The sequence below is a fragment of the Sus scrofa genome, chromosome 2 (assembly GCF_000003025.6).
Source record: "Sus scrofa isolate TJ Tabasco breed Duroc chromosome 2, Sscrofa11.1, whole genome shotgun sequence".
Classification (NCBI taxonomy): domain Eukaryota; kingdom Metazoa; phylum Chordata; class Mammalia; order Artiodactyla; family Suidae; genus Sus; species Sus scrofa.
Genome location: NC_010444.4, coordinates 40,884,031 through 40,901,082, shown reverse-complemented (window position 1 = coordinate 40,901,082; position 17,052 = coordinate 40,884,031). Strand labels below are relative to the sequence as shown.

The 17,052-nt window shown below is 40.8% G+C and overlaps 1 protein-coding gene across 1 annotated transcript in view; it reads left to right on the top strand.

Annotated features, from left to right (window-relative positions):
* GTF2H1 (general transcription factor IIH subunit 1) overlaps positions 492-17,052 on the top strand; it is a 42,872-nt gene continuing 26,311 nt past the window's right edge. Inside the window, exons 1-4 of the mRNA XM_013994506.2 lie at positions 492-976; positions 10,075-10,243; positions 15,156-15,348; positions 16,274-16,439. Coding sequence (XP_013849960.2) covers positions 10,090-10,243; positions 15,156-15,348; positions 16,274-16,439 — 513 coding nt within the window. The 5' untranslated portion in view covers positions 492-976; positions 10,075-10,089. The remainder of the gene's footprint in view (positions 977-10,074; positions 10,244-15,155; positions 15,349-16,273; positions 16,440-17,052) is intronic.

The following is a 17,052-nucleotide window of genomic DNA, read 5'->3' as shown; positions in this document are numbered from 1 at the left end:
ACAAAAGATAATGCGGAGGGGAAGTAAGAGATTCCCCCACTTCCATAATGAGCTCTTTCTACCCAAGTAATAAACAACTCTCCACCTCAGACCAGGAAATGGCGACTCACTCATTCATGCATTGAACATGTCTTGTACACACCACTGGAAACAGTGCAAGTGGAACTCCTAACTTCTCAACAGCAATAATTCTAATACTTTGTTCAGATCTCTTGAAAGGAGCCTCGGTAATCAAATTTTCAAAGCCAGGATTACAGACCAGTAGCCTGTAGGTCTCAGCTCCGCTACACCATCTCCAAGACAGCAGCCCCCAATTTCCAGTGGATCACACCTTCTCTCCCCGCTAGGCGCTTACAACACTCACCGCGCACTCAGAGCCACACCTGAGCTTCACTATCCTCTCCCGCTCCTCCCCTCCCTGGCCTACGTCATCCCGGAGCGCCGGGAATCCTGGGACCATGCTATTAACGGTACTTCCTTGTCACGTGACAAGTTACGCCCCGCTTGCGCGGGGTCCCTCCCCCTCAAGGCCGCGGCCGCAATTACGCGCTCTGCGGCCTGCAGTGAGGTGGTTCTTGCTGGCCGAAGATGCAGCGCCGACTGAGACCAGAGGAGCTCTAGGCCAGAGGGGTGAGCCAGCCAGGATCCCAGGACCCTTCGCTGCTTAAAGCCAGCGAGAGGAAATGAAACGGGCGGGCACCGGCGGGGGAGGGAGGGAACTGGCGCAAGGTATCATGGCGGCCGCGTTTGGGGGGTCACGTGGCCCGCCGGCCCGCCTTTGTACTTCCGGTCACGTGCCCTCAGAGTTCTCGCAGCCAGCGATGGAGGCGAGACCCCCCAGTAACAGAGGCGGTGGCGACGGCGGCGGCTACTGGGTTTCAACCTCTTCCCGGCAGTGTCTGTAAGAAGCGCAGCGGAACACGACCCGACCCAGTCCAGTAGCTTACTCTCTGCCCAGGGCCGCAGCTCCCACCTGGTAAGTTTAGACCGAAGAATGGGGGTGGGTGGGTGGTTGAGGAGCTGACAGGCCTGGGGGCCGCGGGACGGTTGGGAATCTGCCCCTTTTACCTGTGTACCTCCGCCGTCGCCGCAACTTCCAAGCCCATGGTTTCAGTAGCCGTATATTATTCTGAAGCAGGGAAGAGGCGACCCTTAATCTGCTTGTCTGTAGGAAGCCTACTTCTCCGAGAAGAGGGACACGAAGATTTAACGCAAAGCCGGGATCAGACTTGGCTCATGCGAATGAAGGAAGAGAGAGAGTGGAAGCCTCTCTCTGAGGAGCCATTCCCGTTAGAAAATGTGTTGTTGAGTCTTTCGGTTTCTGTAAGGGAGAAGCTTTTAATAGAGTGTTTGCACACCTGTCAGTCTTGCCATTCTTAAACCGTTAACAGGTGTACTAGTCCACTCCCCACAAACACCAAGTTTTGGCTTATGTTCAGTTTGGTCATCTTTAAGATAGACCACCAACTCGTGGAAAAATATGCTTATTTTACAATTTCCCCAGTGTTCTCAGAGGCAAAATCGGCTAAGGAAGTGTATTCGGTTGACTCTCAAACGTCCATTTTAGGGTCTGTAAAATGAAGGGCGGAGTGAGAGAGATAGAAACTTAACCTTTTGCCCACTAGAAGACCCAAGTTTGAAAACGTACAGAAACCAAGTGCTTTCAAGTATACCTTGCAGTAAGTATTCACTCCATGAAGGATTGGAACAATTTCTTTACGTTGATTCTTACCAGAAACCCCAGTATGGAAAGCAGCATACCCCACTCAGCCTCCCCTCGTGGAACAAACACAGTTTGAAAGCCACAGAACTAGGCTTTAATCACTAAGCCAAAGTTGCCAACCCTAAGGTGGATTTTTAAAAGTCAAAACTAGGATAAATGAAAAGGGAAGGGCATAGCAGAGGTGAAGGTAACCTCTAGTATCCGGGTAATGGCTTACAAAAGGACTAGGCTCTGGAAAGAACTTTGTACCTGGTGTAGCAGACTTAAATCTCTCCTTTGGAAAGGAGGGAGAGATGATTTGGAGCCATTAAACCTGTTCTGCTACTCTTAGCCAACATTAGCAGGGCAGCAGATTGATAGGTTTGAGTCTCCCCTAGATGATATTAAACACATATGGTAGTGCTAATGTTAAAAAAAAAAAATCCATGCAAATACAGAGAGAGCTCTTTAAAAATACTAGGAAGCTTGGTGCAAAGAGAGAAATCAGTTAAAAATAATGAATCCAGCAATCAGCTCCAGTTCAGTTGTGACTGCATTCCCTGCATGTACTGCCCTCGAGGCTTATGTCTTCTCCCTCCTAGTCTATCTTTACACCTTTTGGCCCCGTTTTTATGTGCTGCAGATTTTTTCCCTTAACTGTCAGAACATTGAGCTTTCCTAGCGTTTTTGATGACTCTTTCCACTTCATGGACAGTGCTGCTAGAGGTGTCTTTGTCCCTTCCTCTCGTTCCTGCCTTCAGTGTGGCGGTGTCAGCATCCATTTAATAATTCCTCCTCTCTCCACTTTGATTACCAGCTGATTGCTTCTCTCTCAGTTTGGTATTGTACTCTTGTCAGCATGCTGTACTTATTGAATATGAGCATACACTTCCCTTCACGTTGCATCTGTGTCGCATTTTTCCCATTGCCTCTCCCTGCACTGCTGTAAAATGAAAAAGTGCTTGGTCTTGAAATTGCTACCTCAGTTATTTCCTTGAATATCTTCCTCGTGTATGTAACTATCCTTAAAACAGTACATTTTGGTCACTCTTTACATACTTCCAACGTCTTGTTCCCTGTAGTGCTGAATTGTTAAAATTTTTTAGGATTGTTTGATGGCAAGCAGCATTCCAAATCTCCATTTTGTATGCTGGCAGACACAGAAGCCACTCTCTGTCTAACAATAATCCTCCTTTTAGAGTGTGATAAGGAGTTTATCGTTCACTTGTTGCCTTTTTTTTCCCCCCTGCCCCATTTATCTCTGCACATAGAAAGGAGGGTGTAAGTAATGGAAATGTAGAGATACAGAATGGTGGAAATGGAAATTTAAAGATTTCTGATTTCTTTCTCAATTTTTTCCTCTCTGTTTACTGATAAGCCAGTTTTGGGAATCTGTGAGGAATGGTATCTGATCTGTGAGTAGAGAGCACTATAGTGCTTCCTGGAGTTTAGCTGAAGACGGTGTACAACAGTTTCTTGTGTCTTAGCAAGATTAAGATTGTTCTTTTAATGACAGAGATTTTTAAATGGATGTCATGGTATTTCTTGAATTCTTATGGGCTAAAATATGCTGCTGGGTGCTGTATTGCAGTGAATACAACACATGAAGCCTCTGCTCTTCTTCCTGAAGCTTATAGTTTTGAGGGGGAGACAGACTTAAATAGAATTACTTTAAAAATTAATTACCATATCCAGGGGTGGGGGGATGCACTGGGATTGTGGGATGGAAATCCTATGAAATTGGATTGTGATGGTCATTGTACAACTGTAAATGTAATAAATTCACTGAGTAATAAAAAAATTAATTACCACAGTGATAAGTGCTGTAAAGAGAAGAATGGAAGCAGACCTGTACTAGTAACTTCGAAGCTTAAAGTAGACTGAAAAAATGAGTAAAAGCCAGTTGATTGGAAGGGAGGAGAATTTGCAAGGAGTCAGAGCAAGGCATATACATTTAGCTTTGGGCAAGTAAATATTTAACTGAGAATGAATTAATGCCTTTACTGGAGGATCTTGCTATTTAAAGAGTCTTGCAGCAGATTATTTCATAAAGTAAATAATCTTTTAAGTAAAGCTAGATCTTCAAGCCACTTTGTTTAAATGCAACTGCACCAATATTTTTTATAAACAAAACATTTTGTGGCTTCTACAGAGTTCAACTAGAAAGAAGTTTTTGCCATCTAAGGAGCCACCATGAAGAAAAATCTAGAAATCATGGGAGCCAATGTAGGATAGCCCCACTGGTTCTATTAAATTTCCTAAAGCTGTTACTTGTATAATTACGGAGGTGCTACAGATAACCGGTGAAATTTGCCAAGCAAGTTAGCTGTGAGACAATTGACAAGTTATTCCTAGAATTCAAAACTTCTCTGATTTATTTTTAAAGCTCCTCTTAAGGGGATTTTAATATGAGTGGTTTTACATTTTTAGAAAATGTTTTTCCCATTTGCTTTAAAGTAGCCAACTCTCATAGTTCTAATTTATTCTTCACTTAACAGTTTCTCTTTCTTCATTCATCTTTCTTCCTTACCTTCCCAGCTCAGAAATGTTTTCCTCCTCTTTCCAAAACAAACACCTGTTTGTGCCTATAAGCCCAATTAGTTGGGAACTTGCTCTGTTAGCTGTCTTTGCTCACTGCTTTGTCTCCATATGTGACATACTGAAAATTATCCTGCAATTATCTGTTTATCCCCCTCCACTCACTCTTCTCTCAAATTTTAATTCATGTTTCCTAAAATACGGTTTGTATGTTATGCAGTTTAATTTCCATTGTATAGACAAGTTTTTAAAAATTAATGGTTATGTACTTACTATAATGAATATTTAAAAATTAATATTGGAGTTCCCATTGTGGCTCAATGGGTTAGGAACCCGACTAGTATTCGTGAAGATGTGGGTTTGATCCCTGGCCTCACTCGGCTTAAGGATCCGGTGTTGCGGTGGACCATGGTGTAGATTGAAGATGTAGCTTGGGTCCCACGCCCTGGCTGTGGCACAGGCCTAACTCAACTCCTAGCCTGGGAATTTCCGTGTGTCGCTGGTGCGGCCCTAAAGAACAAAAAATTTGAAGTATTTAATGGTTCCATAGATTAAATTTTTTATAAATTAAAACCTTAGTACTAAATTAAAAAATACACATATTACAGAAATTTAAAATAAATCATTCTTTAAATTCTTACTCATACTAACACTTTCCTTTTTTTTTTTTTTTTTTTTTTTTTTTTGTCTTTTCGCCATTTCTTGGGCCGCTCCCACGGCATATGGAGCTTCCCAGGCTAGGGGTTGGATCAGAGCTGTAGCCACCAGCCTACGCCAGAGCCACAGCAACGCGGGATCCGAGCCGAGCCTGCAACCTATACCACAGCTCACGGCAATATTGGATCCTTAACCCACTGAGTAAGGCCTGGGATCAAACCCACAACCTCATGGTTCCTAGTCAGATTCGTTAACCATGAGCCACGACGGTAACTCCCCACTTTCCCATTTTTATAAACACGATTTGAAAGAGAGTAAACTCTTGGAAAATGTTTTTAATAACTACTTTTCTTATTGCAAAATACATGTTTATTGCAGATAGTCCAGAAAAAGAATATTCAAATCAACTGTAGTCCTATCACCATAGGTAACCACTATTAAATTGGGTATATGTCTCTGTTGTCATGTATATTTGTAAAATAGCATAAAGGAACTCCAGGGTCAGACTGACCCAGATTCAAACCAGTTCTACTTCTTGATACTTTGGGAAAGCATCTTGATAACTCAGACCCAGATTCCTTTATCTGCAAAATGAAAATGAGGCTAATAATAGAACCTACTTCAGGAATGTTAACTGGGACTGAATGAGATAATGCTTGTAAAGAACTTAGCCCAAAGCTTGGCACGTATTACAAGCATTCAGTAAATTTTGGATAGGTTTTGTTTTTTGTTTTTTTTTTCAATTTAAGAAAATGGAATCAGACTACATGCTTTTTTGCTTGCTTTGATCACGTAACAGTATATCTTTTTATGTCATTAAATAGTCTTTTAAAACAGTGGTTTTCAGAAGTTCCCATTGTGGCTCAGTGGGTTAAGAACCCAGTATGGTGTCCCTGAGGATGCATGTTCAATCCCTGGCCTCTCTCACTGGGTTAAGGATCTGGTGTTGCTGCAAGCTGCGAGTGTGGCTCAGATCTGGCATCGCTGAGGCTGGCAGCTGCAGCTTCCATTGGATCACTGGCCTAGGAAATTCCATATGCCACAGGTGCATACGGAAAAACAAAAAAACCAGTGGTTTTCAGACTTTTTAGGCGGCAGTAATCCTCTAATCAAAATCTTGGGAGGAAGAGCAAGTAAATCAGTTAAAAGATGGTATTATATATTAAGATTTTGAGCCTTTGTCATATACGATATATGACTATCAATACTATGGAGATTGTAAAATAACGTGGGAAAATGTTTTCAATGGCAAGTGAAAAATAAGATATATACAGCTTGGTTGTACTTCATGATTACATTTGTAAGGTGGGTACAGATAAAATAAGCACAATTTAAAATTAAGAAAGTTGATGTTAAATGGTTGTGGAATTATGGATCTTCTGGGTTTCTTTTTTTATTGAACTTTCTAAGCTCTGCCCCAACATTTATAAATGCCCACACAATATAGACTCTCTCTTCCTGCATGACTCAACAGCACCTCACATTCATCATATTCAGAACTGAATTCCTTGTATTTGCTGTCAAATCTTTTTCTTTCTTACTGTTTCTGTAACATCACTGTACTCATGTCAGTAAGACTTTGAAGTGGGGTGTGAGCAAGCAGCTATGACATCTCCTTCAGCACTTAACAAATGTCTATTCATCCTGCTTCCTCAGTACTCTTCCTTGTCCCTTGCTTTGCATTCTCACTGCCACCAGCCTGCTTCACACCCTTCCTGGTCCCTTTCTTCAGTCTCTGTCATATTGCTGCAGATTAGTTTCTTACAATACAAATCACTCCCCGGTTCAAAAGTCTTTATAAGTCTTCTCTTGTCTACCATGGAAGGATATTCCCCACTATCTACCTCCGTCTTAACCATCATGCAACTTCATATCCCACTAATCCCCATCATGAACTTTGTGTTACATCTAGAGCAGACAACTACCTTTTCAATCGTCTTGAGCCTTTGCCCCAAGCCATTCCCTTTGCCTTAATGCCTATTTCCTTTTCTTTATCAAAACCTTCATTCCATATCTAGTTCATAAATTATGGGAAAAAAAGAATAAGCTACTGATAAATGCAGTAATATAATGAATTTCAAAAAATATGTTGAACAAAAAGCCGGAGACAGAAGAATACATACTGCATGATTCCATGTATATGTATATGGAATCCTAGAACAGGCAGAAACTAATCCTTGGTGATAAAAATCAGAAAACAGGTGCTGGAGGGCAAGAGGAAGAGGATTGACTAGAAAGGGACATGAGTTCCTGTCATGCCTCAGCAGTTAACAAACCCAATAGTATCCATGAGGATGTGGGTTCAATCCCTGACCTCCCTGGCCTTGCTCTGTAGGTTAAGGATCTGGTGTTGCTGTGGCTGTAGTGTAGGCCGGCAACTGTAGCTCTGATTCGACCCCTAGCCTGGGAACCTCCATGTGCAGGGGTTGTGCTCCTAAAAAGAAAGGGACATGAGAGAATTTAGAGGGGTGATGGAAATGTTCTGTCTTATTTTGGGGTGGTGGTACATGGGTGTATGCGGTTGTCAAAATGGATCAAACAGAACGTCTGAGACACCTGTGTGTTGTTGGTTTGTTAATTATAACTGCACTTTTAAAAATTCCTCTAAAGTATATCTGACAAACCTTTGTCAAAGCCTTTCATGTGAAGAGATTATTGCCCCTAATTCAGAACAATTTTTTGTCACCTTTTTGGGACTTAGCACGTTCTAATTTGTATATACACACATCTTGCTCTCTAGACTGGAAGCTTTCTGAAGTGCGAATCACTGCTAGCACACATTTGTTTTCGAATAAACACTGGACTCCTTGGCTCGGTACAGAATTATTGAATAAATGTGTTCACACTGATCCATTTCCTGTCCATTCTTGAGATGGAGTAGCTTGTAAGGAAACTTACAAAAGGGAAGATCTGGCTACTTGAAATTCAAGTAATCAACTCTAGGGAAATTAAAAATTTGGAGTTCCCATTGTGGTTCAGTGATAATTAACCCAGCTAGTATCCATGAGGATGTGGGTTTGATCTCTGGCCCCATTCAGTGAGTTAAGGATCTGGATCCCGATGTGGCTTGGATCTGGCAAGGCTCTATCTCCAGTTCGACCCCAACTGGGAACTTCCATATGCCACATGTACAGTGCTTAAAAAAAGTTTTTTTTGGTTTTGTTTTGTTTTGGGTTTTGGTTTTGCTTTTTAGGGCCTCACCCGCAGCATATGGAAGTTCCCAGGCTAGGGGTCTAATCGGAGCTATAGCTGCCAGCCTATACCACATCCACAGCAACACTAGATCTGAACCACATCTGCAACCTACAACATAGCTCAGGGAATGCTGGATCCTTAACCCATTGAGTGGGGCCAGGGATCTAATCTGCATCCTCATGGAGACTAGTCTGATTTGTTAATCACTGAGCCGCAATAGGAATGCCCCACCTTTTTTTTTTTTTTTAACTTGTACTTTTGATTTCTAAATCACTGCCTCAGTGAGTAAGAAATACTACAACAGTGGAGTTCCCGTCATGGCGCAATGGTTAATGAATCCGACTGGAACCATGAGGTGGCGGGTTCAATCCCTGCCCTTGCTCAGTGGGTTAAAGATCCGGCGATGCCATGAGCTGTGGTGTAGGTCCCAGACGCAGCTCGGACCCTGCGTTGCTGTGGCTCTGGTGGAGGCCGGTGGCTACAGCTCCAATTGGACCTAGCCTGGGAACCTCCATATGCCGCAGGAGCGGCTCAAGAAAAGGCAAAAAGACAAAAAAAAAAAAAAAAAAAAAAAAGAGAAAAAGAAAAAAGAAATACTACAACATGAGTTCCTACTGTGGCACACTGGGTTAAAGGATCAGGTGTTACCGAAGCTGCAGCTCAGGTATAATCTGCCTCAGGAACTTCCATGTGGCACAGGTGCAGCCATAAAAAGGAGGAGTATTACAGTAAGCTTCACTTTTTTGGTCATATTTAATTCTTAGGTCACCTATAACTTCTCTGAAATTATATTTCATACCTAAAGAAAATATTTTTAAATTACATTTTATTGCCAGGCTTTTTTTTTTTTTTTTTTTTTTTTCCCAGGCATGTAGAAGTTCCTGGGCCAGGGATCAAACCCAAGGCACAGCTGAGGCCTGTGCTGCAGCTATGTCAGACCCTTAACCCACTGCACCATAAGAGAACTTCCTTCCTTAAATTATATTTTAAATCATTCCTTTGGGAATGAAAACTCAAGTTATAACTTTATCAGAAATGGGAGATGTATGGCATCTGTGCTATCACTTCCCCCCGTCAGCCCAATGCCAACTTTATCAATCATGGCATCTTTCCTTTTGAGCCTGGACAGTCTCCAGGTCCGTTTCAGCCTCATATTCCAGATAGCCACACACAAAACTCTAGGACTTGGATTGGGCAGTAAGATTCCCAGGATTGGGGAGAAGTTGAGGAGAGCTCCAGGCTGTTTCCTAGGTAAAAAATTAGCCATATACAACTGAATCTTCAGCCAACATATGGAGAAACATTTGATTGTTAAAAGATGAGGGACATAGTATCTGAAGTGTTAAGCCTTAAATTCTTTCAATTTTATTTTTAAGTATACAGGAGGAAACTTAGATCAGGTTTCATCTCTGGAGTGTTTTAGGAAGGTCACATAAACCTTGTCACCCTTAGTTTTTGCAGTTAAAAGAAATTTGAACTAATATCAAAGGAATTCTCTGGTGATCCAGTGGTTAGGACTCTGCACTTTCACTGCTGCATCCCAGGCTCATTCCCTCTGGAAACGGAATGAGGATTCGGCTACTGCACGCCATGGCCTCTGTGTGTGTGTGTGTGTGTGTAGCGAGAGAGAAAGCTGTGTGATTCTGAAGTTCTATGATTCTAAATATCAAAGACCACATATTTATGGTCAAATGATACATGTAAGATTTAAGAATATAACTGGGGAAAATGAATTGAATATACTCTGATTAGCATATTTGGAAAGGGCTTGAAAATTGCCAAATGTTATAAACTGTGTTACATAAATTCACACCTGTGGTATGAGCAAAGTGAAATTTTAAAGGAATAATGCCATACAGCTATATCTTCAACTTTGAATGAGGGGAAGACTTTTTACTCCTCATTACTCACTTTAGATTTGGAAGGGACTCTAGATGTCAACAAATCCTAATTGAGATATGAAATCTTTTTGTCTTTTTTAGCGTCTTCTAGCCATCATGGCAACTTCATCTGAAGAAGTTTTGCTGATTGTAAAGAAGGTGCGACAAAAGAAGCAAGATGGAGCTCTATACCTCATGGCAGAAAGAATTGCTTGGGCACCTGAAGGCAAAGATAGATTTACCATCAGCCATATGTATGCGGACATTAAATGTAAGTCAGCTATACTAAGGTCTTGTAAGATCTTTGTGGGTTTTTTATTAGAATATCCAAAAAAATCAACTGTATAGAAATAATTACAAAGTGGGATCACTAAGTATATTATTCTATATCCTGCCTTTTTTGCACTAATAAAGCATATATGCTTTACATGTGTAAATCTCCTTCATGTAAAGATCTCCATGCAGACTTTGTTTTGAGAGTTGTATATGGTCCACTGAATGGATGCACAATCATGTATTTAACCAGTCCTCTGTGAAAGACATTGAGGAAGTTTCCAGAATTTTGTTACTGAAAACAAAGTTACAATATAAATCTATGCACTAATATCTTTGTGAAGTTGTTTATGTGGGCTGTATCCCTACAGTGAACTTACACTGGTTCAAACGATTGGTGCATTTAAAATCTTTTTTTTTTTTTTTGTCTTTTCTGGGGCCACTCCCATGGCATATGGATGTTCCCAGGCTAGGGGTCGAATTGGAGCTGTTGCTGCCGACCTACACCAGAGCCACAGCAATGTGGGATCCGAGCTGCACCTGCGACCTACACCACAGCTCACGGCAATACCGGATCCTTAACCCACTTGAGCAAGGCCAGGGATCAGACCCACAGCCTCATGGTTCCTAGTCAGATTTGTTAACCACTGCACCACGACGGGAACTCCCCCATGCATTTAAAATCTTGATAGGAGTTCCTGTCGTGGCTCAGTGGTTAACGAATTCGACTAGGAACCATGAGGTTGTGGGTTCGATCCCTGACCTTGCTCAGTGGGTTAAGGATCCCGAGTTGCTGTGGCTCTGGTGTAGGCCGGCAGCTACGGCTCCAATTAGACCCCTAGCCTGGGAACCTCCATATGCCGCAGAAGTGGCCCCAGAAAAGGCAAAAAGACAAAAATTTTTTAAAAATTAAAAAATAGATAAAAATAAAAAAAATAAAATCTTGATAGATGATGCCAGATTGCCCTTAATTAAATTGTATCATTTAAGTAAATTGTCTAATCTTTGGTTATGTGGCCATCAAATATTAAGATTCAATTTTATAAGAAATGTAGATGAGAGAAATACAGAGCATAATGTTTTTATTATCCTTTATGATTTTTAAGTATAAAGGCTAGAAATCAAACCCCTTCTTTTTTTAATTTTATTTTTATTAGAGTATAGTTGATTTACAGTGTTGTGTCAATTTCTGCTGTTCAGCATAGTGACCAAGTCACATAAGTATATATACATTTCTTTCTTTTTTTTTTCTTTTTTTTTCTTTTCTTTTCTTTTTTTTTTTTTGCCTTTTCTAGGGCTGCACTCACAGCATATGGAGGTTCCCAGGCTAGGGGTCTAATTGGAGCTGTAGCTGCCGGCATTCACCACAGCCACAGCAGTGTCAGATCCGAGCTACCTCTGCAACCTACACCACAGCTCATGGCAACACCGGATCCTTAACCCACTGAGCGAGGCCAGGAATTAAACCCACAACCTCATGGTTCCTAGTTGGATTCATTAACCACAGAGCCACAACAGGAACTCCTATATATACATTTACTTTTTCATACTGTCTTCCAGCATATTCTGCCCCAAGAGATTGGATATAGTTCCCTGTGCTGTACAGTAGGATCTCATTGCTTATTGATTCTAAATGTAATAGTTTGCATTTACCAACCCCAAATTCCTCATCCATTCCACTTCCTCCCCCTTCCCATTTGGCAGCCACAAGTCTGTTCTCCATGTCTGTGGGTCTGTTTCTGTTTTGTAAATAGACTCATTTGTGCCATATTTTAGATTCTACATATGAGTGATATCATATAAAACCTCTTCTCTTTTCAGATTTGCAAGATTAACTCTGAATTTATTACCCAAAGGGTATAGTATCTTTTGGTTCAATAATATTTAGGTGTAAAGGCACCAAGTGAATCCTGAGATTTAGAATCTTTGCTTTCTAAAAGAGATTTCTGAGATTTCTGCATTTTACCTCAGCAAAAGATCTTGAATAGGAGAGACCCCAGGGAAGTCTGGGCAACAAAGCTCTTGGCAAATGGTGGTGGGGTTTTTTGGTTTGTTTTGTTTTGTTTTGCCACACTCATGGCATATGGCAGCTCTAGGACCAGGGATCAAATTTGAGCTGCAGTTGCGACCTGTACCACAGCTGGGGCAGTCCCAGATCCGTAACCTACTGTGCCACATCAGGAGCTCCAAATTATGGTAACTGACCATTAATACAGATTCATTTATTTTCTTGGATGTGATTCTTTTCCTAGCTAAAATCCTATATGGGTTTCAAGGAACATGACACCTCAAAAAATAGACAACTCTCAACTTGCAAGTGGTCAGTGTACAAATGTCCTTTGTGAACAGTTGCCCTAAGGACTTACCTCTACTTTACTGCTGGAAATGACCAAGATCCTCAGCTTTCTCCACTGAAATAACTTAGAATCTTAATTTTCAAAAGGAAATACTGTTTAAAATGCATTGTAATTCAGTACTTCCTAGCTATCTCGTCTTTTGTCGACTCTCTTAGTGATACCACTTCCTTTTTTAAACTTTGTTTCTGTGGCAAAGTGCCTCACCATATTTCTAATAATAGTCTTACAAACTAACATTTGTACTACAATAGACTCAAAACTAGGAACTATCTGTATTAGCATTTCTCTTAAACAGGAAGCTAGTCCTATGGCTTTGAAAAACTGTGGTACCCACAGGATACAATAAAGAATGTGCTTGTCTCCTATATCTCAAGAGCTCTTCCCAGTTATTGGGGACGAGAGCATATCCCCAAGTCTAGATCTGCACCACATCAGTTTTCATTTTAAATTGAATATTTTAAAAGAATACTCTATTTCTGGAGAAAAAGCCATTGAATGTTATCAATAATAAGTTACTAAAGTGAAAATTAGCAATTAGGTTAGGTAGTTAAAAAACCTCAGGAGTTCCTTGGTGATTCAGTGAATTGAAGATCCAGCATTGTGAGTTCCCATTGTGGCTCAGTGGGGTAAGGATCCGATGTTGCTGCAAACTGTGGCGAAGGTCACAGATGTAACTTGGATCTGATGTTGTCATGGCTGTGGCATAGGCCCCAGCTGCAGCTACTTTTCGACCCCTGGTCAGGGAACTTTCATATGCCACAAGTGCGGCCATAAAAAAGGAAAACAGATCCAGCATTGTCATTGCTATGGCTCAGGTTTGATCCCTGTCCTGGAATCTTCCACATGCCTCAGACTGGGGGTGGGGTAGGGGGACTTCAAAAGTAGGCCTCTCAGAGGCAAGAGTTAAGATAGGGCAAGAATAAAGCAATGACTGAGAAAAGACACCTAGAAAGGAGTGATAGTTTTGGAGGAATGGAATAATGGAACAGACTGGATGACAATGTAAATTGCTTCATATTGCTGTTTTTGGCAGTAAGGTATTTCATCTAAACTGTTGGTTTGGAAGCAGCTTCTTCATTGAAAAAGTTTCTGTTTATTTAAATATGTAAGTAGGTTGGTTGAAACAGAGAGCTCTAGGTATTCTGTTCATGCCACCATGAGTCACCCATTTCATGAGACAAAGCCTCTCAATCAATTTCCCTTATGAGGAAGACAAGCCATAAAACCCACTTTTTAAGAATACGAGTTGTCCATTATGTAGGTATATTTAGATGTTTGCAGCCCCAACTTACAAAGATCTTTACAGTTATAGAAAAATTTAAAGAATGGTACAGTGTATACCTATATAACTCATCTAAATATTATTATCTTGCCATACTTGCTTTATATGTGTGTGTACATTTACATCACACCAAGAAAATTTTAATATCCAGACCATTGTTGCATTTGTAAATTTTTTTTTTAATCAACATCCAATCTAGGTTCATGTATGTAGTTGTAGTTTCTTTAGTCTTGTCTTTGAGTATAGGCTTATAAAATATCCCATATTCTGATTATGTCTGATTGTCTCCTCCAGGTTTTGTTTAATTTGTTCCTGTATACTTATATTTATAGTCAACTAAAAGTCAGGTCTGCAGATTTATTAAATGCTCGAGTTAAAATATTTTTAGCAAGAACAACATAGGTGGTGGTGCTTACTTCTTATTCTGTCACCTCAGAGTGCCCATAGAATCAGGTTTTTCCACTTTAATGAGGTTGAGTTTGATCACTTGATTAAAGTACTAACACCTGATCTCTCAAAACGTAGGATTACCTATTTTCCTTTGCAGTTAGTAAATAAGCCATGGGCTGTGTTTTGGAGTTTTTGAATCATTACAAATAATTTTTCTTAATGATAATGTCAGTTGGGAGCAGCCGTTCAGGGTGGTTCAGGACTCTTGAGTTGGCTGTTTAGAGAGCTTTAAAGAAGTCTGCCCCAGGAGTTCCCGTCATGGTGCAGCGGAAACAAATCTGACTGGGAACCATGAAGTTGCGGGTTCAACCCCTGGCCTCAATCAGTGGGTTAAGGACCCGGCGTTGCCCTGAGCTGTGGTGTAGGTCGCAGACGTGGCTCAGATCTTGTGTTGCTGCGGCTCTGGTGCAGGCGGGCAACCGTAGCTCTGATTGGACCCCTAGCCTGGGAACCTCCATATGCCATGGGTGTGGCCCTGAAATGACGAAAAAGACCAAAAAAAGAAAAAGAAAAAAAAATCTGCCCCAGTTGAAAGAAAACAAAAGCCCTTTAGTATCTAGAGAAGAAGTAGTGGGTGAGACATGCCACACAAAAAGGGTACTGAAGAAGGAAGCAGAGTGTTAGCAGTAAATTTGTTGAACCATGCTCTGGTTATATGGGATTATTTGAGAAGAGTGCATTTCTGCAACAGCATTAAGATTGGAATAGGGCAGCCAAAGCCCAAAGGAATCCTGAGTCTTCCTTGGGAAAAGAAGTAACCCACTGTATGGCTGTTTCCACAGTGAGTGTCCTCATCTAATTAGCCTCATGCTTCTTTTTAGGCCAGAAAATCAGTCCAGAAGGAAAAGCCAAAATTCAGCTTCAGCTGGTCCTGCATGCAGGGGACACAACTAACTTCCATTTTTCCAATGAAAGCACAGCAGTGAAAGAGCGAGATGCAGTGAAAGACCTTCTTCAGCAGTTGCTGCCGAAATTCAAGAGGAAAGCAAATAAAGAACTAGAAGAGAAAAACAGGTGAAAGAGGAAAAGAACAGCCTTTTAAAGAGACACTGGGTTCTCTCTAGTCAATAGTTTATTTCTTACCCCTTGTGCTTTTTTTTCAATCACTCAATTTTATTACATTTATAGTGGTACAACGATCATCATCACCCAGTTTATAGCATTTCCATCCCAAACCCCAGTGCATCCCCCACCCCCCTTCACCCCTTGCGCTTTCATAGTGTAGTATAGGAAATATGGGCTTTGGAATCTTTACCTCTGTGGTTGGTTCTTAACTTCAGCATCTTTCTGGCTTTGGCTTTGGGTGGATGAGATGTGTAAACTCAGAAGTTTATCACAAGCCAAGTGTTTGATTAGGAACAGAACTGAGATTTCGCAGATGTTAAGGTCCCTAATCTCCTTAATTTCTGTCAGTTCTCTGTTACAGAGAAGATACTAAACCATTAGAAGTGTATTTGTGAGTAACCTGAGAAAAAAATCATACTGTAAAAAAGTTGGGAAAGCACATAAAATATAGAATTTCTGATAAGATGAATTTTATTTCTGTGTTTATGGCTCCCAGGTGCTTATCACTGTGAAAAACTAGTTGCTAGAAAATCTCAAGCATACCTCTTATCCATTCACCTTTTTTGTGAAAGAATACAGTACAAATTAAGTAACCCTTGTGTCACTGGGATATAGGGATGCATAAGAGCAAATTCATGCCCTCAAAGAGTTTAGCCTTTGTTTCTTCAGTCTGATCACCATTTATCTGCACTTACATTTGTCCTCTAAAAATGGTTTTTTGCTTTTAATTACTAACAGATGAACTAATTGACCTGCCACCCAGTCCTCACAGAGTGAAAGTTGGATATTTCGTGTTGCTAAAGACTTTTTTCAATGTTACTTAAATAGTATTTTATTCTAAAAGTTCAATGTATTCAATATATTCTATCACCAGAATGCTGCAAGAAGATCCTGTTTTGTTTCAGCTTTATAAAGACCTTGTTGTGAGTCAAGTGATCAGTGCTGAGGAATTCTGGGCCAATCGTTTAAATGTGAATGCAACAGAGAGTTCTTCTACATCTAATCATAAGCAGGATGTTGGCATTTCTGCAGCATTTCTGGTATGTGACCCTTCCAGATTTCAAAAGAGAAAAAAAAAAAAAACAAAAATCCTTAGTATATATGTTAATGACACCATTTCTTTTATGAAATTTAGCATTTCCTTAAGGCAAATTAATGGATACTTCAGTATCCATGGTATTCTTAATCTTCTGTATTTTATTTTATTTTATTTTATTTTTTGGTCTTTTTAAGGCCGCAACCAAAGCATATGAAAGTTCCCAGGTTAGGGGTCAAATCAGAGCTACAGCTGCCAGCCTATGCCTCAGCCACAGCAACACAGGATCCGAGCTGCCTCTTCGACCTACACCACAGCTCACAGCAATGCCAGATCCTTAACCTGCTGAGGGAGGCTAGGAATGTGAACCCAAAACCTCATGGTTACTAGTCAGATTCATTTCCGCTGCACCACAACAGGAACTCCCATGGTATTCTAAAATATTTTTTTTAATACATACAATAAGAGTTTGCTTGTGGTGCAGTGGGTTAAGTATCTGCCTTTTTCATTGCAGCGGCTCCTGTTGTTGCTGTAGCACAGGTTCGATCCCTGGCCAGGGAACTTCCACATACCAGTTATGTTTTCTTATTTGAACTTTACCCTAGCATGCTGGAAAT